The sequence below is a fragment of the Mercenaria mercenaria genome, chromosome 13 (genome assembly GCF_021730395.1).
Source record: "Mercenaria mercenaria strain notata chromosome 13, MADL_Memer_1, whole genome shotgun sequence".
Lineage (NCBI taxonomy): Eukaryota > Metazoa > Mollusca > Bivalvia > Venerida > Veneridae > Mercenaria > Mercenaria mercenaria.
This window is the reverse complement of record NC_069373.1, coordinates 10,834,185-10,859,961: the sequence shown is the minus strand read 5'-3', so window position 1 is coordinate 10,859,961 and position 25,777 is coordinate 10,834,185. Positions and strand designations below refer to the sequence as shown.

Below are 25,777 nucleotides of genomic sequence, written 5' to 3'. Positions count from 1 at the left end.
TTTGGGTATAGTACACTTTCTACCGTTTGGCAAATTTATATAAAGTTTCTAATTTTCTATTATAAATGGTCCTTTTCAGGTGGAATTTAAAAATAAAAACATAAGATATGCATCTAAAAACAGGTTCCCTTGGTTAAATGTTTTATGTATGGAATGCCATACTGGGTCACTGTCTGAAAGGGAAAAAATAAAACAAACTGAATATTTGTGATAGGTATATTGATTTACCATCCAAATAAATGATATTTAATAAATAAGTGATGGACTTGCGTGCGTATAAATTATATAAACAGCGCTTTTGAACGTTTATTTATAGATGAAAAGAGCGCTATAAAAATCTGTTATAATAATAAATTACAATTGCTACTGTATTTCAATACACATTTTAATAAATTACACTATCTTATCATTATTATTTAAAATATTACCTCTTTCGTAATTGATTGGTTTAGACTTTGTCTTTCTATATATCATTTTCCTGCAAAATAAATAAAATGGTGTAAATTACAATTGAAAATTTTGACATTTCTTCCCAGTGCTAGGTAACTCAAAAGAAAGAATAATATTATGTCAAACAATTACACGGATTTATTAAAAGTTATCAGTTGAAAGATGATTTTAGCTAATATGTAGTTATTTTGATGTCTTGTGAAATGAAAAGTAAATACCTGTATGTATTGTTTAGATCGTGTTTCTATTTTCTCGCTTTCATTGAGTGTCAGATCAGTCACCTGTAAACAAAAACATATGTTACATAAAAATGCTGATAATAATCATGATCTGTTCATAGCTTAGAAAATATTGCTATGGTGGTAACACTTATCGTGTAATATCGCATAATATATTGGAATGAAACAATATTTCCATAGTTGTCATTCTCAAGTACATAATCTTGTTTTATTTACGTGTATTTTTACCTCGTTTTCATTTTCATCGTTTGGCTTTACTTTGTCCCTTTGTTTGTTTAGCCATTTCTCTGAAATAATTATATAGATATTGATTGAGAAGTGAAAATATCGTGCTCAAAAGGATAATATGGGCATCTTTTACTTTTATTAGATATTAACCTTAGTCATACGTAATTCTTGATTGCATTTATCTTGATTAAAACTATATAAATTAGGTGTTCTTAAATGTCTTTTTTCAGGCTTAAAAGCTATACAATATCAGTTGATTTGAAAAACTTCCATTTTTATAGTGATTGTACACATATGACTATGTTTATCTATACAAGTAAATAGTGTGTATTATTTTACACATGACGCGTAATATGTGTAATACATATCAACCTTTTGAGTTTTTACATTAACTATGATTAAAATAATTCAGATTGTTGAACATGAAATTTGAGTCTCATATACATTTTAATAAATTTTTGGGAAGATAATTATAGTAATAATAAAACTTACTTGAGTTAGACATTCTTGTAAGAATCTATCCGTGATTTCTTCTGGTGTATTGTCGTACTAGTCACTGTATTGGTGTATAGTTTGGTCACTTTTCTTATGTTTGGAGCTGACATCATATATATTACATTCTAATTTAAATTTTGGGCATTAATGTATATTTATTAGATTTTAATTACAATTTTAACGCATTTCAAAATAGAGCTGACTGAATAACGCGATTTTTGAGACGTGGGGCTGTAAATTTTGAGAATTTAATTACTAGTTAAAATTAAGGCTGATTTCATTAGACTTTATGTGATTGATAAATTACGTTTCTATTGAAAATAGTTTTGATAGGCAGTAACGCTAAAAAATCTTTATGTATAAGATGTAGCATTAGATGAATTTGGTTTCTATTTTTAAAGAAAAGCACCCATAATGACCGCCTTGTTATAAGTACTTATATAGAAATGAGTTACTATATTTTTATAATTAACATTTGTACTATTTTGTCTTATAAATTTATTTTAAAAATAGTTATTCTCATATAGTTTTTATTTTAATGATTGGTGAATTCGTATACATAATTATACATTTTCTTTCGAATGGTTTTTATACGAGAGGTTCTTTTTTACGCATGCGAAAAGCTTTCTTTTTTCGTGTTATCTCCCCGTGTAGGGCTGACCCTCAATGTGCGCGAATACGCTCTCGATAGGTATATAAGCCAGCTCTATATACTTCTGGGAGACATTTTCTATTCATAGAACATAAAGTCATTTTTCAGTATGAAAAATAGATTTATCACTATCGTTTCTATTTATAACATTTTGAAGTCATTCTTAAAATAGAAAGGTGATGTCATTCTAAAACTAGATTCCAAAATGGCCATTCTTGAGCATGCGCATACCTGATGCCAAAGAGGCGCCAATACTACTTCAATATTTTATAAAAAGTTGTTTTCGAAATTTTGGGCACGGAGAGCAAATCATTTAAAAAATAAAATTCGGCGAGGTTCTAACATGCATGAACACTAGAAAAAGTAATTTAATCCTATAATATATATCAGCGCCTCGTCAAAATTGATCGTATCAATCTCTCAACAGGAGATATGAAAAATGATATCACATGCGCAGGCAAACATGTGATATGATATGAAATTACGGATCATATCACATGCACAGAATAGAAATAATGATTTTTGCGCATGGGAATATATATATATATATATATTATTCAAGTTTAACGAATGGGAAATTTACATTAGGCATTTATGAGAGGTATAATAATTTAAATTATTAAATACTGCTATATTAAGTGTATCATTTGTCGTTACCCGGAGTACCTAGATTAGTATGTCAGGTACAAATCAGAGACATTCGTTGAAGCATTTTTATACTTAGACATATTTTAAAGTCAATTAAACTAGCAAGTTATCTAATTCGAACCCCGAAGCAGGAAGGTTTTGTGCCATATCTGGTATTGTTCCTATATCTAATGCAACTGTGCTAGCTTTCTTTTAATTCCTTTGAATCAAACATATATATAGTAAGGAAATGTTTATGCAAATATCTGCGATAGGTATTTCAACAACAACACGTATTATGTATAGAGTGGTGGAACCTATGCTCGCGGTATTCCTATGCTCGCGGTATTTCGATGAATACGCTCTCTGCAGAAGCACAGATAAAAATATTTCATCATGCTATGTTCAACACCGACCAGTGTTGAAATGCCTTTACAACAAACGTAGCGATAGCCGCGCGTGCCGCTCACGTGACGTATACAGCAGCCGATACATTTTACGCAATCTGTATCCGTCGCACAAATCTCAGACAAATATGTCAAAATAACCCAACTAAATTTAGTTTTTTAGAAATCATGCATTACAGTCAGATGTAAGATACATTTAAGAGCAAGATGTGATGAATGTGACGCCTGGCTACACTACGAGTGCCTGTCGAACCATGAAAAGATCGATGTTGAGCTTAGTATTTTGACAAAGTCCAAATGGCTTTTTCTGAGATGTAGGGAGGAGTAATTTTCCTACACACAAAAGAAGTGTCGGAAACATTAGTGAGTTATTCACGGTCGTTGTTTGAATCATTAATACTTGAACATTCTGTTTTTATATAACATTATTATACGTTTATAAGCTTTTTCCTAATAGTGACTCCATTTCTGTAAGGGAAATATACACATAGAGGCACATACTAAATTTTATCCTCATTTCTTTTGTTTTTCACATAATAAATGAGTAATGTTCTAAATATTATATTCGCATATGCTTGTTTGTTCATTTTTAGCCTGCTGAATGTTTTTTTTCGCCCTTAGTTTAATAGATAAAACATACCGCCAGCATAGGTTCCCTTCAGGGCGAATTTTCACTTTTTCACTTATGCCGTGTCGATAGCTCACGAGACGACTAAGTCACGTGATGACGCACATCAACAATATGTTTCGATAATAGGAGGATAACTTTATGTTTTTGTATAGGCAAATCGAAATAATAATTTTTTCTTGTTTCTTAAAAAGATAATATATGTACAAAATACCGCGAGCATAGGTTCCACCACTCTAGTTTTTTTATCTCATCAACGTTTCGGCTAACGCCTTCATCAGGATAATACACATACAAATATAAACAACGGACGTGACGTAAAACTGATAATGTAACGTCAAATGGCGGGAAAACGTTAATCAAAATATCAAAATGCAAATACATATAATTATATACATATAATTAGTACAAGGTACTATCCCGGATATGAAAATACCAAAAATTTCCTATAGTAAGATTACATAAAAAAGCGGTGATAGGAAAAAACGGAATAGTACCTAGAGTATATGTGTAAATGCACAACTGCACATGCATAATATTCATGAATTTAATCTATTGTAAATAGCAGTTTTGAATTTAATCCTTCCGGACTTTTTGTTTTTAGTTTATGGATCCAGAAAGTTTCTTTACAGAGACGGTCAATATTATTTTTCACAATATCAATCGGCATAAATGAGAAGTCATTCATAGAATGATTATTTGCATTAAAGTGTGTAGCAACATTGGAAGAGAAGGGGAAATAAAAGGGGAATCGCCGGTAGCTGCTACACACACAATTTGTAGGTGTGGTTTATCTGTAGCAGACGATAAGATTCCAACAGGTATCTGATAATGTTTGCCTCCAGTAACGACTAATGGTCACCAGCATAGAGAACACCAAGTACTGTTCTAACACGATCTGCAGCAATTGCTATATAAACATATAGCGAAATCGCCTATGCATGAATCTACGATAAAATATGGTTGGCTGTTACATTTCACCCCCTATGATTGTGGCATAAGAGATTCTACTTCAGTTCCATTACATACGAATTATTTAAGGGCCAAACGATTGAAAACAGCATTTCAAAAACACAAATATGATAAAAAGTCATACTGACTTATGTGTAGGACCGTAAAACACGTTTTGATCTCTACGAGCGAATTCAATTAGCTTAGTTAAGATTCAGTAGTGACGTCATAAATGTATGACATAAAGTATGACGTCATAATGATGTGACGTCATATAAAGTTAAGCTCGTAACTTGTAACACAGGGTCAACTCGACTAATTTGATGATTCACTTCATAATTAGTTTTCGAGCTGTTAGATTACTAATTCATAAATACTTCTCAAAATTCTGATAAAAAGAAACAAATATCTATACGTTCCATTGGCTATGCAACTCTTTCTAACCATAGGGGGTAAATTGTAACAGCATATGACCCGAATGACGTACTACGCTGAAAATGTAGTACTGTAAAATGCGAAGTATTTGCATTGTTAGAATCGAAATAATAAATATGTTCCAATAATTTTATCAATTAATAAAATATGGGCAGGAGTTTGGATGCGTAATAATTAAATCACGAGTGCGCATCCAAACGACTGATAAAATATAGGAACAGATTTATTATTTCTTAAGTATTTCATGTATTTCATAAATAATGTGTATTTACTTTTTTAGTTAAAATGTAAACTTAATATTAGTCATATTAATCAACAATTGATAACAAATGCAAAGAGCAATGTTGTTATTCGTAAACTTAAATCATAACACATTATTGTAACGTCTGTATAAAACATTGCAATATTACTTTTTAAATCAGTAAATCTTGAATAAATTTAGAGGACTTGATTATAATAAATACTAATAAATCATATTCATATACTGATATGATACTTGTATATTCATCATTATACATATAATGCTTCTAATCTAAGTCAAATAAAAAATGACAATTGGTATGGTATATATGGACATCTGTAGTGCAATGTGTTAATTGGTATCAGTTAATAAGTACTTTCTTACATCATCACACATGGTAATCAATGGTGGATGTAAACACTTTATTACCATACTTATATATACCCTTTTAGACTTGTTATAAACAGTGAAAAAAATGAGTTTGATATTGAAATTATGTACTTTAAATATAAATTTCATAAATGTTATTTCTTAGTTTACCAAGGCTTATCAGCCTTTATCAGCCCTAAAATATTCTGTTTATTGTAAATTTTCCAAATTCTTTATTTACCTGTCATAACTGGTAAAGAGGCATCTTTTAGAAATTATGTTTACAGATTTTAATTGTGTTCTTAATGAATATTTCAATTTTCACGCATGCAAATTACATTTATTAGACTAAATACATGTGCAGTCTTCACAAAATGCAATCTACATGTGGATATATAGATAATTGATGAGAATGCTTCATGCTGGGCCATAAAATAAATCCCTGATCTTGATGAAACAGATAACTGTAATGGTCAGTGGATCATAAACTAATTTGGGTCAAGTTCCATAGACACTAGAAACAATTCTTATGGGGTTGTAGGATTATCTGTTATGTTGACTTTATTATTTCAAATATTAAAGAGTAAACTATTCTGACCCATTAAAGTACATAGCATTACTATAATTTAATTATACAGTTCTGACCATATAGCATTTTTAGTACAAAATATATCATATATAAGCAAACAGAAACTGTACACAGAAATAATGGAATCATCTGTTCCAGATATGTTGACATTGTGAAATTTCCCGGCAAAATTTTTGTGCGAGATTTTAGACAAAATGGCTGAAAAACGAGAAATTACTTTGAAAGTTTCAAGGGAACGGTTTGATATGTTGGTTCATTTTTTTTTTAATTTAATGAGTGGGATTTTGAGAATTCATTAGTCATCAGAGTTGGCACAGGATGATGAGGAAAATGATTTTAATGATTCTAACAATAGTGAAAACTTGCTCGTTGTTGAAAATGTGGAAATGCCATGTCCAGTAACTGAGGGAAAGACAGGCGGTGGGGACAATGATGATGATGACAGTGATGATAATATGGATGACAGACAGGCTAACCTTGTGGATATTGACATTGGACAAGCGTGTCAACAATGTTTCCTGAATCCATTCGTTACTCTGCAACGACAGTCCTGGCTTGGTAATGGTGCAAATCCACATGAAAGAAATAGTGGGTTACGGAAAAAAGGTACCAAAAATACTGGAATATGCTATCCGATGCAGGGGCTTGGTACTTCCCTCGGTATATTCAGAAAAAGCAATAGGGCATTAAACATGACAAGCACAGAGGCTGATGTGTGGACATTAAGAGAGATTATGCCAGCATGACTGTGTAATTAATCAAGTACGGGGCTTGTACCCAAACCTTCCAAGTCAGCCATACATGGGCCATAAATGGAACTAGATACCCAAAATTCATCTATGTTATAAAAATAAAATGACAAAAGAAACTAAACTTTCTCATGGTGTTCGGCAAACGGAAAAATTAAACGTTAACATCCTAAAAGAACGACTGTCACGACTGTCACTCATTGCAATATGATACACGTACTTAAAACTTGCAGGCATGCTATGTTGTCATATTCCACCTAGCTAAATGATTCTTCATCAAGAAGCGGACACCATTTGTACACATCGGTTTTATAAAGTTGCATTTCTGATTCAAAGTTATCCGCAGTATTTTCTAAGGTCACATATTTATTTTGAATCTGATCATGCACTCAACTTTCTCAAAATATATTAAAGAATAGTGTTTATATATTTTCCTAGTACTTTCAGAGATATGCTTGTAGTTATTTCTATTCCTAAATATTTCAAGATTTCGGATGCATCTATTATCTGTTACAAACAGAGGTCACTAATTTGAGTTGAGGGGGAGGGGGAGGCGGACTTGTTAGGGAGGTCCGGGGCATGTCTCACCCCCCCCCCCCCCCCCTTTCAGATTTTATTTTTTGACAGGTTTACCTCAAATGATCTGGCGTATAGTTGATATATTTGAACATGAATATTTGAGACAATGTCGTCTTCTAAAGTTTTCAATTTCCGAAAAAAAAAACAATCTGACCAAATTGATCTGACTGTTGCCTGTTTCAACTACTACATTAATTATAAATAGTATTGATATAAAAATTGCTAGTTAAGCAAGACGATAATTTCGACTGAAATAACTGACATCTCAACTTTAGAATGCTCGCTGGATTTTATTTAGTGGGGGGAGGGTCGCCGGCTGCGCTCAACCCTTGAATACGCCCTTGTTAAATATAGACAAAGAGCTTCATGTTCAAGTCATTTCTAACTGAAAGTTAAAATACTGTTCTCAACCGACCAGTTATATCATAACGGGTAATTTTAGAATCCATCGTGTATAAACAATGTAACATGTTTCTCTGAAATAACTCAATCTATTGATGATTATGCTCAAAGAGGTGTCAGAAAGAAAATGTAGACACGAACGCTCTTGCTGAGTTGAAAAAGAATATTTTAATTATTATACAAACTCGCATCAAATTCTTTTAATCAGACCCTTCCTGATTAACCAAAGTTGTCACTTCGATTCTAAAGAAAGCTATGTTCCATACAAAATTTGTTTAACTCCTGCAGACAAAGCTTCAAACAATATTATCATAATATGATAAATTTACTACGCAGATACATTACAAAATGAATTGAAACAAGTTATAGCCACGATATGAGAAGAATTTTGTCAGCGATCATATAGATCAATGTATAATGTTACATCTAAGGGTAAATAATTGCTTGTTACTAAAATACTTAAGATGAAAGAGAAAAGCAAACCAGCAACTATTAACAATAAGAAAAGTTTATTATAAAAAGTAACAATTCAAATACTATAAGTATGTCAACTAGCCATAAAGTCCAAGGATGCAAGGATAGTCCACATTCTGTCCTGGTCAAATTAAAATCCAGTCCGTGTTAACTCTACATTTATCAAACAATCCAAACTGAATTTAGTATTATTATTATTATACCAGATTTATATAGCGCCCTTTTCATGATCAATTTCACGTTCAAAGGCGCTTTACATAGTTCAAATGCAGCCACATGGGCGCATAATTCATCCTCTACTAGTACAGACACAGAGCGATCTGACCAGAGGGGCAGAGTGAGACAAAGCCCCCAGTTAGGTGGGAAACACTGAAAAGCGTTTCTGAAAATTCCCGAGTAGCTGCCGGGGATCGAACCCCCGACCTCAGGATTGGAAGGCCAGTGTGCAAACCACTGAGCTATCCGTCCACCTCTATCCAAAGAACATAAATCCTCTCTTTAAATATAAATTATTAACTCCACAATTTCAAACTGGTAATATTTTGTTATTAAGGAATACAGGAAAGTTTTTCAATAAGGTCTTACTTTAGGTTCTGCACTATCATCAGCCAGCTTCCTATTTAAAGTATTATGTAAGGTTCAAGCACTTTCATATATAACCAAGAATAAAAAGAAGATTCTGGAAAAATCAAGAATAACCCAGACTTTGAAATAGTGTAAACATCCGGTTTATGGAGATACGTGATGTCTCAAAGCTATGTCAGGCTTAGGTCATTAAAAATAAAACGATAATAAAATAAATAAAGCATATGGGGGAATGACATGTACATAACAAACAATTTAAAGTCAATTGTAGCACTCTGCTCTTAACTTGATCCCTAAATTACACAAAACCCCATATAAAGCTCGGTTTATTGCTAATTCAGTGTTATGTACTACAAAAATTATTTCTCTTCATTTGACTTCATTTCGTCTGACTGAAATAAATGACCACGTGCAGAGGTATTGCCCTACACTATAGGAGAAAACTATTGTAATCTTCTTCGGTCCGTCAATAATCACGGAGAGCGGACTTTAACAAATACTTCAAACGTTCTTACGATTTTTTGTAATTTACCACATAATCTCATGAAAGATAAACTGGTAGCGTCAACTAAACGATAACATTTTTACTAAATTTGGCAATAAAACATAGAACACGTAACTGACATCCCTATGCGGACTAACTTCGCCTTACTCATTGTTGATTTATTTTCATACTGTTATGAACGAGATTTCTTGTCCAGTTTGTCCACTGAGCTCTAATTTGACATTATTGAAGCTTTTAATGAACCTCTGGATATATCATTAAATATGGACAACCTACATTTATTTATCTAAAAGAATTACAATTTAACAAAGCTGTTATCTCAAATTTCAAAATTGTCATTTAAGTCATAGAAATATTCATATTACCAAAATATTATAACAACAGGGTAACCGATATCATAAATTACGAAAGACTTTCACTAAATTCTACCATAGATCGTAAAAATATGTTGCTTTGTCACTTCTGTTAGAGCCATTTTAAGCGGATGTTATCTTATTTACACTATTTGTATAGCATGCTGAAAATAGGGCAAATGTAAGGTCGGCATGCTCTAAACGCGTTTAAAACAATAGTTTCTTTTACATAGGTTACTGACCATTCTATGACGTTGCCTCTATTTTCAGCTTTTTTTTTGTTCGTTCCGAATTATAAGTTATGTAGTTATATGCATTGTCTTCTTGATTGGTGGTGTTACTTTTCTTATTTCACCCCGCCCCCTCCCGTCTCCCTCTTCTTTTTACTATGAGTGAGGTTAAGTATCAAACTAGAGCTTTCAGCTGGTGATTATGCCACCGGTCGTCCATAAGCGGCGCCCAATGTGCCCCGCGTCCTGTTGCATTGATTTCTTGATAAGTCCATACCTTCAGCTTATCATTTGATTTTTTTTTCTGTAAGAACTGCTTGGAAAAATCTTAATTTTGGATATGTTCCTGGCGACAGCAAGAAAAAGATGATCAAATAAATGTAGAAAAGTATACGACTTAAAAAAACTGTGAAGATCATTTTTCAATTGAAAAAAAGTCAGTATTTTACGTGAGGATGTACATTTATGTGCATTGGTCTTTGATTTTAATTTGAGCACATGGTGCTCGTTCGTTTCGTTTTTCGCAAGAAATTTCAGTTATATTCCCTCATGACATCGCGTTCCTCTATGACACAAACATTTAAAATGGTAACACGTGTATTTGACAAGTGGTGTAACGTTGAGTTTTCATAAATCAATTATGTACGCAACACTTTTACTTTCGTTTGTACGAAACGCAGAACAAGCATACGGATTTCACAGTAATGTCGATCGTTTTTCGTACACAATACTGAACAAACGTCTTTCGAACATTCTCATAGACATTGGTGCTCGCACACCGATATGCATTTCCTACTTGAAAAAACTATTTCAAAATCACATCTAAAATTGGTTCAAACGAAAACTAGTGGTGAAAATACATGACAGTTTTACTCATCTGTTTGGTTCAAATAACTTGGCCTCAATGCCGTTATTTAGGAAGAATGTACTAGCTTCCTTTTAATGTGAAGTAGATATCATATGCAAGTTAAATGGTTCTAAGTAAAAATAATGTTACGTGACTTTACAGATAACTATGGCAACAACACCTTCTGAAATTTCAAATCTTACTGTTGACGACACATCAACTGCCACAAAAGATGAACAGAACGAAGACAAGTCACCAAGACGAGCGACATGGGCGACGCAGTTAGACTTCATAATGACGTCAGTGGGATGTGCCGTAGGTCTTGGTAACATTTGGCGTTTCCCGTATCTATGCTACAAAAACGGTGGAGGTATGTTAACAGGAATTTAAAAACATTTAGAACAAAACGTGTGTATGTTGAATGTTAAATTTATAATTATTTTTAAACTGACTGAGTCTTATGTTTTAATCCTTTTTTTAATTACTTCTATTTCTGTCACTTTATTTCATGCTTAGCTCTGCTACTCGTCGGCGTCGACGTCACGATTTTGTATAGTTTTTGTAATGCAAGCCACTGGCGCCAGATCAGAAAGAAAATGCCTTTGTACATGTTATACCCTACCCCTAGGTATTCTATAAGAACCATGGTCATGAACGGGAAAGTGCACTAACCCGTTTCAATCGTACATTTCTCAACTTAAACGCGCAGTTCGGTGAATGGATACCTAGCATATTGAACAAGCGATAATTTATCTTCCATCGTGCACCAGTCACATTGTCTCAATATTCCATATTGCTGAGATTATCAACATATTTTATGCTTTCGTCAACGTTACAGAAAAAACTTGCTTGAACTTCCCTAATGAACATCCGGTCTAGAGGTCACGGCAGTGCGCACATGTTTGGCGAAACGTAAACAAACAAAAACAGATTTTAAAAAAATCAAAATTTTACACTAAAACTCGAAATGAAGAATGAAATTCATCTTGTATATGATCTTTAATTTGAAATCGTACATTGGTCTGCGTCTGTTCTGTATATTTTATTCATTTTGCACATTTTGCTGCATTTTCACATTTTAGCGAACACGTGTAGTAAAATGACGATTGACATACATTTTTACAACAGCCAATCAGAATGGTTTTGTAATCTAGAACGGAACTTCACCAGGGAAGTTCAAGCAAGTTTTTTGTGTAATGTTGAAATTACTATAAACTACGCGTTGTTTTTCTAAGATAAAATGTATTGAAAAATGTGACCGGTACACAATGGAAGATAAATTACCACTTGTTTGATATCCATAGTACACATTTACCCCACTGCGTGTTTTAGGTATGAAATGCGCGATTGAAACGGGTTAGTATATTTTCCCGTTCACGACCATGGTTCTTATAGAATACCTAGGGGAAGGGTATAATATGTACAGAGGCATTTTCTTTCTGATCTGGCGCCAGTGATGCAAGCTTCGAACTCAGTAGCCCTTTGGATTGAAACTTCATACATATATTGACAGTGATGATCTGACGTGTAGTGTACAGGTTTCACAACTCCACACTGCACTCTGATACAAAAGTATGCCTATTTTCCTACATAGCAATATTTTGGTTAAGTGTTTGTATGTTAGCTGGTATCTCGGTATCTAATGGGAATGGATTGAAACAGCACACACTTGACCGCTATGATAAGCTGACATGCATTGTATATGTGCCATACCTTTGTTATACATTGTTACAAGATTATTTCCCTTTTTCGACTTTAATATTCATTCAGAGGGCAAGGCTGTTGAATGGTCGACGTTGCTGTCTTCCGGCAGCTCTTGTTCTTTCTAAAATATAGCATTAACTATGACAGAAATACTAGAATCTTTATACTGAAGATTTGTGATTATTTAATTATGCTGAAAATGATTTTTTTTTTTTTTTTGAAAACTGTTTAGAAGTAAGCATTGTACTTTGAAAAGCATCATCGGTACACTTTATATGAACGCAAAGATATTAATATTATCCGTTTGTGTCCTGATGATACAACTTCTTGAATTAAAAACAACAGACATTTGAATGATACTTGTATAATTAATTACTTTTAACCATTGTTACAACAGGTGCCTTCTTGATTCCGTATGCATTATCATTCTTCCTGGCTGCAGCTCCTACGTATATCGCTGAAATAAGTCTGGGTCAATACACGAGTTGCGGAGTTGTTCAAGCATGGAAAATGGTTCCTGTCTTTCAGGGTGAGAATACAGATAATAAACATACTGTGTTTCGATATGTAAAGTATATTTATTCAATGGTTGTAAGTTTGAAATAATGTTCTTAAAAACAAGGAAAACATGCAATAAAAATAGACATGTTTGAAGAACTAAACTTTCTCAAATCGAAAAGAAACCTTACAGCGGCGTATAAAATAATATTTAAGGGATATGCCTATGAACATTTATTTTAGGCTGTATACGCGGTATATGTTTGGCAAATGTGAGCTTCCCGCTCGGGTAACTGCCAAACCATTCAGAAGACACATAACTGTAGAAGGAGAGTATTTCGGACTTTTCTATTTATTGCTTAGTTATGAACATGTAAGTTCAAACAAGTTTTAGCACCATTGATCTCAATATGATAAAATTTGAATTTTTTAAAACATTCAACAGTATATTGCCAATCAAAATTATCTTGCAGCAAAATTATAATGTTTTATTCAAATAAGGATATATTTTTGAACTGTTACGAAATTTTATCAATAACTTGCGTTAGTATTTGTACTGTAAATACTAGTACATGTATCTGTACCAATAGCATTAGTCTCAAGGCTGTTGTGCGCTATATTTCGTATAAAATACACGACGTTTTGGTAGGAGACATGACTCATTATGACGTAGCCTCTTTTCAAACAAGTGCTTTTAACCCTACCCTGCTAAGTTTCTGTAATGAACTTTCAATTTGCTCCAGCACCATTAATTGTTAAAAGGGTGCTTACCAAAAATATTTTGACTGAATGGCGAACAACGCAGATCTACACTGGTCGCAAAGGCAGAACCAATTGTATCCAGAATGATATTGGTTAACAGTTTTTAAAAAATACGACACAAACTATCTTTCTTATTTTAGTTTTGCTTTGTCTTAACGTATGATTTATAACATGCTCATATAACATAATAAGGAAATACTGTCTTATAACCATCAGCGTTCACACAGCGTGAACCACTAAATATTATTTATTTTATAAACTTGTAAATATATAGCAATCAGACATTACGTACATGAAACAGTATTGTTTTATATTGTAGTTCTTGCATTCATATATGCATCTTTACCTTTGTCTACTTAATTTTTATTGACGGATATTCACTGCATATACACTACTCGCTGAGTTGTTTTATAACGGTGCCCTACTGTTTTGTTATGTGTTGTTTGTTCGTTTCTCTAGGTTATTCAGTTGATTGTCGTTGTGTTTACTCCCCCCTCCCGCGCCCCGACCCCATTTCGCCCTTTACTATTTCCTTCCCCTCCATCAATATTTAGCATGAATAAATATGTACTTGTTGGATGTTTGAAGCAACCCGTCTGAAATATTTTTTCCATTACAGCTTCATTTTGTTGTTGGCAAATGCGTGGCTCTGGAGCTGTGTTTTGGTGCTCTGTCCTTCCGAGAATTCTACCCTTACCTATTATCTTTAGTAAAACAATATTTAAGGAAATAAGTTACGTGAAATCTTCGACTTCTAAGGTGTAATTATTTGGACACATAATTTCAAATCGAGTTATGTCTTTTGTTCTGTGCATGTAAATGTATTTCTAAAACAAAAAACTATTAAAATCCCAAAAGTTATACTTAATTCATTTTCGAAATCAATATAAAATATGAAAATTGCAAGTTTTTCCATATTTTCCGTTGTTGACATTTTAATACATTTAATTACCAACAATTATCACACTGTGTCCAAAGAGTGCCGTTGGAGTTATAATCTCATTTCCGCGGCGCGTATTACCTGCATTGAACGGATAATTTATTTAAGCAGAATGATTGGTAACATAGATAATTTCAAAGCGGTTCATAATGTCCTTTTCAATGACTTTCATTAGAAATGTTTTCTAAACAACAACTAATTAAAATCCCAAAAGTTATACTTAATTCATTTTCGAAATCAATATAAAATATGAAAATTGCAAGTTTTTCCATATTTTCCGTTGTTGACATTTTAATACATTTAATTACCAACAATTATCACACTGTGTCCAAAGAGTGCCGTTGGAGTTATAATCTCATTTCCGCGGCGCGTATTACCTGCATTGATGATACGTTTGATAAATTTTAATATAAGCCCAGAGCATGGCATTGTATACATAGAATAATATATTTCAGCGAAGACGGTATACAATAAATGCCTTGTTCACACTGACATTTATCAAACATCTAAGAAAGCACGAAAGCACAACTGTAATTATTTTTACGCAGTATATAAAAACCATAGTATAGCAGAACTTACCAATTATATATACCCAACAATTTTAGTATTGATAGTGTCACAGAGCCGTTTTGCAAGTTATACATCTAGATGCAGGCTTTGCGTCTCAAGTTTTCATGCTCTGTTTTGTATATATCTAGGTGCAGGCTTTGCGTCTGAAGTCTTCATGCTCTGTTTTGTATATCTCAAGTATTCATACTCTGATTTCTTATATACAACTAGGTGTAGGCGTTGTGTCTCAATTCATCACGCACTGTTGTCTTGTATACACATATGATATGTGTAGGCTTTGCGTCTAAATTCATCGAGCGAGCTCTGTTATCTTGTATACATCTAGGTCTAGGAATTGCGTCTCAAGTCATCACGCTCTACACGAATGTATACTACATTGTTGTTGTTGCTTGGGCTCTTTATTACATCGCCGTGTCCTTCACCTCGCAGTTACCATGGGCAACGTGTGGAAATCCTTGGAATTCAGAAAGGTGGTATTGATAACTATGATTTGGATAAACAGAGCATTTTCTTTTAAAAGCAATGTAAGCAGTGAATTTCGTTTGGTGTTGTGGATGGGGGAGGTTTTGAATATTACTTATTTTATTAGAGAAAGTGTAAAACATCGCATTGATATTTATGATGTAAAAATAGATATTCAAAACGTTTCAGATGTTTAGATTTATGGATATTTCAACAGAATGGTTTGCAGCTGCATCATAAACAGATGCATTATAAACCTTTTACGTATCAGTGATATTTGAAATATGGAACCAAAGCAATTAAGTACATATACAAGTTATAAAACTAAGTGTCATTTTATATTATACGCGTGTAATTGTATCATTTACATTAATTTTACATAATTTTGACACGATTTAGGTGCTACGTTACTGGAATGCCTTTGGAAAGGACTAGAGTCGTAACAAACTGTACTACAATAGATCAAAACGTGACAGACTGTGACACGTATAATGTGACGCTAGGGCCACCCGTGGATGCTGTTGTGGAATACTGGGAGTATGTTACTATGATACTAGTGGAGATTTTTATCACAGGGACATGTCCAGTGGTTCATCAAAAACATTTTAAAGCATAGGAATTTCTGTTATACTGTTTAAAATATGAGTATGATAAAGTTACATGAAATAATACAACTGAACGCATGCCAAATGTTGCAGTTAGCCTCGTCTCTAAATACTTAAGATACTTCACAAGCACTAAGAAAAACTCGCGGCTGATTCGTTTACATTTACATGCGGTTAGGGCCTTCATGCGTACTTTGAACACAATCGTATATTCTATACATAAACAGAACATTAAAACGCGATTTTTTGTTAGACCAAGTTTCGTTTTCTCCATTCTTCACATCATTCAGATTCATCTAACATTGCACTATGAAAATAAGTTTATTTGATTATTTGTATTTACACAGTACATTTTTGTACAATGTATATAATTCTTTTACATTCATCGTTATGAATTATCTGATATTTACAGACGAAAAGTATTGAATATGTCAAGTGGAATACATGAGCCCGGTTCATTGGTTCCTGGGTTAGCTGTAGCCCTACTGGTTGCCTGGGTGTTGGTGTATCTTTGTATATGTCGTGGTGTTAGGTGGACAGGAAAGGTTTGTAGATTTATTCTTTATCCGATTCAAATATGAGTCAATGTTAGGAGTCAGTAGTATGTGAATGAGTTTAAAAAGAAATCATTTATCAACATTTCCTTAAAATTGAATTTGGGGTCACTTCAATACCATAATCATACGACAAGAAATAATTTTAAAGTGCTAAGCAACTATAAACCGTTGACGAAATGTAAGAAGTGTTCGTGCGACATGAAATCAGAAAATAATTCATTTATATAGATTAACTCATAAATTTATCTAAGATTGTAAAGAAATAATAGCAATGGCTGCATTATATGCTAGTATTGAAATACTTCGGCCTATATATATGGGTTTCTATCATGTCTAATATTTAAGATGGAAATGATTACGTTATTATATTGCAGTGACATTCGCCAAAATGACCAGACATGTAGTCACGTTATCACATTTAAAAACAAAAAAAAATGCTCTATTACAATAAAATGATTTCATGGCAAATATAATAACACTTAGTCAAAGAGACAACTGATGTTCTCTATCATTTCATATTTTGGAGATTATTCGAATTGCTTGTTACAGATTGTATATTTTACTGCCGTTGCTCCATACTTTCTCCTGCTGGTGATCTTCATCCGTGGGATAACACTAAAGGGAGCAGCTACTGGTCTAATATATTACCTAAAACCAGACTTCAGCCGTCTCGCCGATGCTCAAGTTTGGATGGATGGAGGAACACAGGTTATATATTCAATCGGTGTTGGACAGGGTTTTATGATTACTCTTGGGAGCTACAACAAGTTCAAAACAAACTGCGTCAGGTAATAAATTATGTGCGTCTTCCCTTTATCATGCTGCAAAAATTCAGAATTTTCTGAATTACCTAGCATTTCACATTATGTCAATGTTCTTTTGTATTGTTTTACAAACAAATGGAAAAAACTTGACAAATGTTTAAATTATTAGATCGTATAGTGCCTCGTTGGCTTATCAGAAATTTCACTTCGCACTTTACGTCATATACAAAGTCACCCAAACCGCTTTCTTTCGTTTGCCTGCTCTGTACTTTAATATGTTGGTAAGAAGATGGTTGTCAGAAATTCATTCTAACTTATATACCTGAACAGATATGTTACCCTACTGCACTGTTGACCAGTTTTATTTTGTATCATGATTCCTTCCTCATAGAAATAAAATACTTTCAGAAATGGATTGGTAATTATCTGCATTAACTGTCTTACAAGCATCTTTGGAGGTCTAGCAGTCTTTTCCATTCTTGGCTTCATGTCGTATGAAATGGAAATTCCAATAGAGAAAGTTGCTTCTCAAGGTATATCAGTGTTCAAAAACACGTAACTGTATTCCTTTGTTGTGGCTCAAATTGCTTAATGAAAATGGTCTGCTTTCGCAAGATACAATTGGACAAAAATGTCTAATCTCGTAAATTTTGCTGCCCAAGAAATGTAGTTTGCCTACGTAAACAGTTGCTGCAAAATCGAAAGACACACAATTTTGCATTCGTAAATAGTTACAGTTAACATATGTACTTGCCCCTTGGAATGTATGGCCATACATGGTATATAATTTTTAACACTGTGCAGCTGTTTGGCCGCACTAGTTACAAAACTATTAATAGCTTCCATCTGTTTCTTCTAGGTCTAATTATCGTTCTTTGTTCTGTTGAATCTCCCTTCGTAAACCTTTGGTGATTACGTAAGTAGATAATGTAATCTTTCATGTACTTTCATTGGTTAACACAGCAGAACAAACATAAAATATTGGTGTTTTGCAACTTCTTTAATGTTTTTACAAATAATAAAAACTGATAATTGTTTCTATTTGTGTTATTTCCAGGTCCGGGTTTAGTATTCCTGGCCTACCCGAAGGCTGTCACACAGATGCCACTTTCGCCTCTTTGGTCTGTCTTATTTTTCCTAACCATCTTATTTGTCGGACTGGATAGTGAGGTATTATACGTTTGCTTGAAATATGCTATTTTAAGTACAACTTTGCTGTCAATAAATTAAGTTTATCTTTCTTTTATGTATTTGTATTCCAGTTGAAAGCAGGATACATGTTTGTGTGATGTTAAAACTTAACGATTGTGCCGCTTGTACTGTAAATATCAATATGTGTGTAAAATTGTTATAACTTTACAAGTGGTTGCTGCTCTTGTTTATGGCTTGGTTTTACCTTGTTTATCCTAACACATGTTCAAAGTGGTTACTGGTATTCAAATATAACACGTACAATTAGATTTATTTTAAGGCATAACTGGAATGCTTTTGTGGCATGGTCTGTCGTACTGGAATGAATGTTACTATGTGTTTACCTTGTATTCATTATTTGGATCTTTAGTGCCTCTGTGGTATGGTCTGTCGTACTGGAATGAATGTTACTGTGTGCTTACCTTGCATTCATTATTTGGATCTTTAGTGCCTCTGTGGTATGGTCTGTCGTACTGGAATGAATGTTACTGTGTGTTTACCTTGCATTCATTATTTGGATCTTTAGTGCCTCTGTGGTATGGTCTGTCGTACTGGAATGAATGTTACTATGTGCTTACCTTGCATTCATTATTTGGATCTTTAGTGCCTCTGTGGTATGGTCTGTCGTACTGGAATGTATGTTACTATGTGTTTACCTTGTATTCATTATTTGGATCTTTAGTGCCTCTGTGGTATGGTCTGTCGTACTGGAATGTATTTACTATGTGTTACCTTGTATTCATTATTTGGATCTTTGTGCCTCTTGGTATGGTCTGTCGTTAACTGGAATGTATGTTACTATGTGTTTACCTTGATTAAATTATTTGGATCTTTAGTGCCTCTGGGTATGGTTGTCGTACTGGAATGTATGTTACTATGTGTTTACCTTGTATTCATTATTTGGATCTTTAGTGCCTCTGTGGTATGGTCTGTCGTACTGGAATGTATGTTACTGTGTGTTTACCTTGCATTCATTATTTGGATCTTTAGTGCCTCTGTGGTATGGTCTGTCGTACTGGAATGAATGTTACTGTGTGTTTACCTTGCATTCATTATTTGGATCTTTAGTGCCTCTGTGGTATGGTCTGTCGTACTGGAATGAATGTTACTATGTGCTTACCTTGCATTCATTATTTGGATCTTTAGTGCCTCTGTGGTATGGTCTGTCATACTGGAATGTATGTTACTATGTGTTTACCTTGCATTCATTATTTGGATCTTTAGTGCCTCTGTGGTATGGTCTGTCGTACTGGAATGAATGTTACTGTGTGCTTACCTTGCATTCATTATTTGGATCTTTAATGCCTCTGTGGTATGGTCTGTCGTACTGGAATGTATTAAAATCATTGTAGTTGTAAAAGTTGCGTATCTGTGGCGGAACCTCTCTTCCATGAAACTCCGATCTGCAGGCTTAACAGAACAAATTTGTATATCTATATCTGATGTTAAGGTCTCTTTTTTGTTTTTATGAGAAACAGATTTTTACAATAAGAGTTTTCAGTATAGCCTTGAAACAAGATGATGTAGATCTAAACAAGATATGTAAAATTGCGCCAACGTGAATCGTCGCTTTGGTAAAGAAACATGACAAAATACAAAATCGTTATATTTACATGGTTTCATAGTGTAATAATATATCTGCTTATCCACATGTCTTAAAATAAGCAATGTCTTTATGTGACAACCTTAAATAATGTAACTTGACTCAAGTTAAATGTAAACTGATAATTTGAAGTGATGCTTTGAAGTTATATTGGATGATCTGTAAGATTAACGTTGTTAAATGTTTGTTAATATGTATCACGTCACGTGTTCTGCTCTACTTTTGTCTGTGTTTCGGGTTTCGTTAACGTTCCTTTGGTAATTGCTTGTAGGTGACAAACAAAGATACTTAACAACTATACCGTTATTGTCGTCCTTCAGAAGCAATTATTTTATTATCAGTTTGCTGGAGTAGAGGCCGTATTGACACCGTTCATTGATAGATTCCCGTCTGTTCTCTACAAACCGAGGAACCGCATGATTTTCGTTGCAGTTTACTGTACAACATGTTTCCTGATTGGTTTATCGATGGTAACACAGGTATGTTCTTTCGATTAAATGTAAGTATCGGTGTTATTGAGCCTTACATTGTGACCTGATTAAACTCATAAGAAGTTTGAGACATAGTAGCAACAAAAAAAAACAAATTTAGATTCTGGTTGAAGGCTGTAATACCTCATATCCATTGGCCACTGGTGCCAAAACAGAAAGAAAATGCCACTGTACATTCTATACCTTACCCCTAGGTGTACTATAAGAACCGTGGTAATGAACGGGAAAATGTACCAGCCCATTTTAATCGCCAAATTCTCATCTAAAACGCGCAGTTCGGTAAATGGGTACTATGCATACTGAACAAGTGGTATTTTATCTTCCATCGTGCTCTTAATATTTCATATCGCAGAGACACTGTGCATTTTTTATGTTTTCATCAATGTTACAGAAAACTCTAGGACGAACTTCCCTAATGTAATTCCGGCTTAGATATCAAAATTATTCTGACTGGTTGATATGGAAATATATGTCAATCGTCGTTAAACTACACGTGTACGCTAGAATGTGTATATGCAACATAAATGTGTGTGAATAAAATAAACAATACAAATGTCTACCACTGTAGAAGTTCATCAGGGAAGTTCATCCAAGTTTTTTCTGTAACGCTGACATAAACATAATGTATGCGGAGTGTCTCTAAGATATGAAATATTGAGACAATGTGACTGGTGCACAAAATGCATAGTACCCATTTACCGAACAACTGAAATGGGTTAGTACAGTTTCCCGTTCATGACCATGGTTCTAACATGAAGGTTCAATAACCTCAGATCCTCTCTGTTTAGTTCTGCCCATTATTTTCTCGTTTAGGGCATTGCCATTATTTTTACTGGGGGCCATACGCTTGTACTCTGTCACTGAAGGTTCCATGTGCACCGCCGTATGAATACATTTGCAGGTGTCTTTAAATTATATTTTGGTCCCGATGACATATGTAAATGTTGAGTTCTACTGAATTCGGGGCTAGAGGGCGTGGTCGGTAGCTTGCATTTCCACTACCGTCCATGAGCAGGCCCAATCAAACCTAGCCTGCAACAGTTTGATTTATGTCGTGTTGGGAGACCTGTGTTTTTCCCCTTTTCTATCTAATAGTATACCAAGGGGTATGGTATAACACGTACAGTGTTTTTTCTGGTCTGGTGCCAGTGTCCTTGGCAACAATGCGATGAGGATCCCAGTTTTACAGCAACATTGAATAGATGATAATTCCAAAAGGGCCACATGTGGTCCTGGGACGATCTGTGTATGAAAAGAAATGGAACCACTGTCTTACCCTTGCATGATCATAAGAGGCGACTAATAGGGTCTTGACACTTGGTTTTGCTGTAACTCTGTGATTCCAGCAGGCATACAAATCTTGATTCCATACCTCATGCTTTTATTTCGATGTAATTGAGATGTGAAATCAAAATTTGTAGTCCTGTTTGGCGCCATATAACCTTTACTGTGTTGGTGCGCCGTAAACCCCAAATCAAAAACAAAATCCAAAAGGATAAGTCCATGTATGAGGAGACTTTCAAATTTAACAATTAATAAATAAATTTGTTAAAATATTCTTTGGAAACATAGAACGCAATGGATGAGAAATAATACCAACACTGAATGAAAGAACTGACGTGCTGTTGTGTAGTTAATGGACCATTTTGAAGCACAGAACGCAACTAAATAAAATAATAGCACACTCGGTTTGATGATAAAGTAATAAATCATTCTATTGTCATCTTAAATGAAACCCCGTTTAGTAAAGGCATGAAGAGTAAATAGAAATTGCCTTTTGAAGTGTATCCAAAGCAGTAACCGCTTTTAAAATTATTTATTTACAACAAATAAAGCACGTAAGCATTAATTTCAATGTAATATGAACAGAAATTATTTCAATAGTGGAAGGGGTGTGTCATTTTTTTTTATTTCGGCTACCGAGGTAACCCATTTATTGTCCCCGTCATAGATGTGCGGGGGTCGGGGATCCATCCCCGATCACACCTTACAAAAAGTAACATGATTGATATTACAACTAAAATATAATCATATTAGCTAATGAACTGTTGTAACAAAATTCTTGGGGATTTTTTAGGAAGGGGTGTATCATTGTATTTTTAAAGTTAATATTTAAAAGATATGTTAATGAAGCAGGAGCCTACTTGACCCAGTGGTTCCCTTCGCTGGCTTCATATTACTTGCACCTCACCGATGTGGGTTCGTATTTGATCTACTACTTTATATCAAATTCATTGCAGAATCGAAGCATTCATTTTCCTTACAGGGTGGGGTATACCTGTTCCGACTGATAGATTACTACTGTGCAAGCGGATTGGTCCTACTTGCTATGGTTTTCTTCGAAGCAGTTGCAATAGGCTGGGTGTTTGGTAAGAACAGGAAACAACAGTTTGCATTTTTATGTACAATTATACACAGTATTGCTGTCATACTAAAAAAGAACATCGGTATGATGAAAATGGATAATTTGCATTAAAGTTAAGATTGTAAATTCTACTATTAAATGTAAATTAATAAAATATGTAAGAAAATCCTTTTGGAAGCGTAAAAAGCAGCCAAGCATTCAAAAAGCAGTCTCGGTTGAGTGAATTTGTTCATGGGAGGTTATGCAATGTACAGCATCCCACATGTAAATTAAATGCATTCCTGGACCCCTAATGACCAGAAAATATAACAAATATACCCGTCATATATAATTATATTCAAAGATTGACACATTTGTATGAATCACATATTTTTTTCAGGGGCTGATCGATTTTACGATGCTCTGGAGATGATGGTCGGATATCGGAGTGGACCATGGTTGAAACTGTCCTGGAAGTTCTTGGCTCCATTAATTATAAATGTAAGCCATAAATACCCCTGGCATATCTCCGGCCGTTTTATGCCCCGCAAATTAATTTGAAATACATTTCATACTCAAATAGTATCTACACAATTTTATTGATGAGTAGTCAACACAATTATATAATAAACTGTTAAAAGGTTGATGTATGTATGTATGTAAAACAACAGAGGCAGATAATCATAATTAAGTGACATGTATGATTATATATGACATTACTCTTTCAATTTTAGGGTATATTCTGGTTCCAACTTGTAAAATACAAACCGCTTTCATTTAGCGAAACCTACGAATATCCCATTGGTGCTACAGTATTGGGATTTATTTTCACGTTGTCTTCGATTTCCTGTGTACCTATATCAGCTATATATTACATTGCTACAGCAAATGGGTCCCTAAAACAGGTATGTACTATAGGACATGATACACGAAGCCAAAAATAAATAAGTATACGGTAATGAGGAAGATGTATTTTTCAAGTCAATTTATGCCTTTTTAACAACAAAGCAGATGCCTTTTTAACAACAAGGCAGCTATGCAAATAAAATATCAAATGATTAATTTCCTGATACCAAATAACATGTTTAAAGTTTACGTGTACATGTCTGTGCTATTTTATAAGCGTTTTTTGTTTATACGTTTGTAATTTCTTGAAGATTATAACTACTGATCTGAAAATCTGAATTAAACTGAAGCATACCTGCGCTGACGTAAGAGATACATGTTTGGTAAGATATTTAAATACTGCTCATGTGACAAAAAAGATATGAAAACATACAGAGTTGCACGATGTGGTTGTGTTAATGTCACAAAATAAAATGTATGCATTTTTCATTTGCAGCGACTAATGAAAGTGACAACACCAATTCTAAAGAAACATCAAATAAATCCGCGGTGGAAGGACTCGGATTACAGGTGGACACTGGAAGAATATAAGTACCACGATGTTAACAATCCATTCTCAATAGATGATGAAATAAATAGTACGAGTATGGATTAGAAATATATTAGATGACATAAATGTTTCTGGTACATGTTTATCAGTTTGGAGTAGCTAAATTGTAACAGTGTGTGATATGCTTATGGACGCTCGAAAATAATTAATAAATTTAACAACATAGGCAAAGAAAATGTGTTTAATATCAAAACATTTTATTGAATTAGTATATCAGCATGCAAAGTACTTTAAGTATTATTTAAGTTTTCATATGACTGATAATTGTGTCGACGTTAAACCCAACAAAACAAAACAACAAAACAAAACTTGAAGTATTAAGTTAAGTTTCGACCGCACTTTGTTTCTTTCTACATTATACTCTATAGGATTTATCTAAGTATGTTTTTAAAACTGTACTGAAAAGAGATTGTCTGAATGAGTTAGCAGATGAAATTCTGTAAACGCCTGTCATCTTGTTGTATAGTTGTATTATACCTGTAAAATCAAAATTATTTTCATGAAGTTTTTGTAGGTGTGGGTAGTAGGTCATAAGGTTGTGGTGGGTCTTTAAGCTTATGTTCGGTATGAATTCAAAGAAAATTATTGAGTTGCTCACTGTTATTATGAGCCCCAAAGACACATATAAACAATAATGGCTGAGTAAAAGTCAGACAAAGCATGTCTTTGCAAAAAAAGGACAAAAAGTGCCAGGAAGGTTTTATATGATTTTTTTTCAGTTCTAGTGGCCCCGTTGTACAAAGTCCTTAAAAAGAGGGCAAAACCATCACAGACAAGTTCTACAAAAATAAAGAA

At 33.8% G+C, this 25,777-nt stretch overlaps 1 protein-coding gene across 1 annotated transcript in view; it reads left to right on the top strand.

Moving 5' to 3' along the window:
* LOC123530524 (sodium- and chloride-dependent GABA transporter 1-like) overlaps positions 1-25,027 on the top strand; it is a 38,553-nt gene extending 13,526 nt beyond the window's left edge. The window contains exons 2-14 of the mRNA XM_045311297.2: positions 11,198-11,405; positions 13,137-13,268; positions 15,835-15,979; positions 16,371-16,508; positions 16,989-17,121; positions 17,683-17,921; positions 18,306-18,430; positions 18,955-19,067; positions 21,033-21,170; positions 23,449-23,551; positions 23,927-24,027; positions 24,261-24,431; positions 24,869-25,027. Of these exons, the coding sequence (XP_045167232.2) occupies positions 11,198-11,405; positions 13,137-13,268; positions 15,835-15,979; positions 16,371-16,508; positions 16,989-17,121; positions 17,683-17,921; positions 18,306-18,430; positions 18,955-19,067; positions 21,033-21,170; positions 23,449-23,551; positions 23,927-24,027; positions 24,261-24,431; positions 24,869-25,027 (1,905 nt within the window). The remainder of the gene's footprint in view (positions 1-11,197; positions 11,406-13,136; positions 13,269-15,834; positions 15,980-16,370; positions 16,509-16,988; positions 17,122-17,682; positions 17,922-18,305; positions 18,431-18,954; positions 19,068-21,032; positions 21,171-23,448; positions 23,552-23,926; positions 24,028-24,260; positions 24,432-24,868) is intronic.
* The last annotated feature ends 750 nt before the right edge of the window (positions 25,028-25,777 follow it).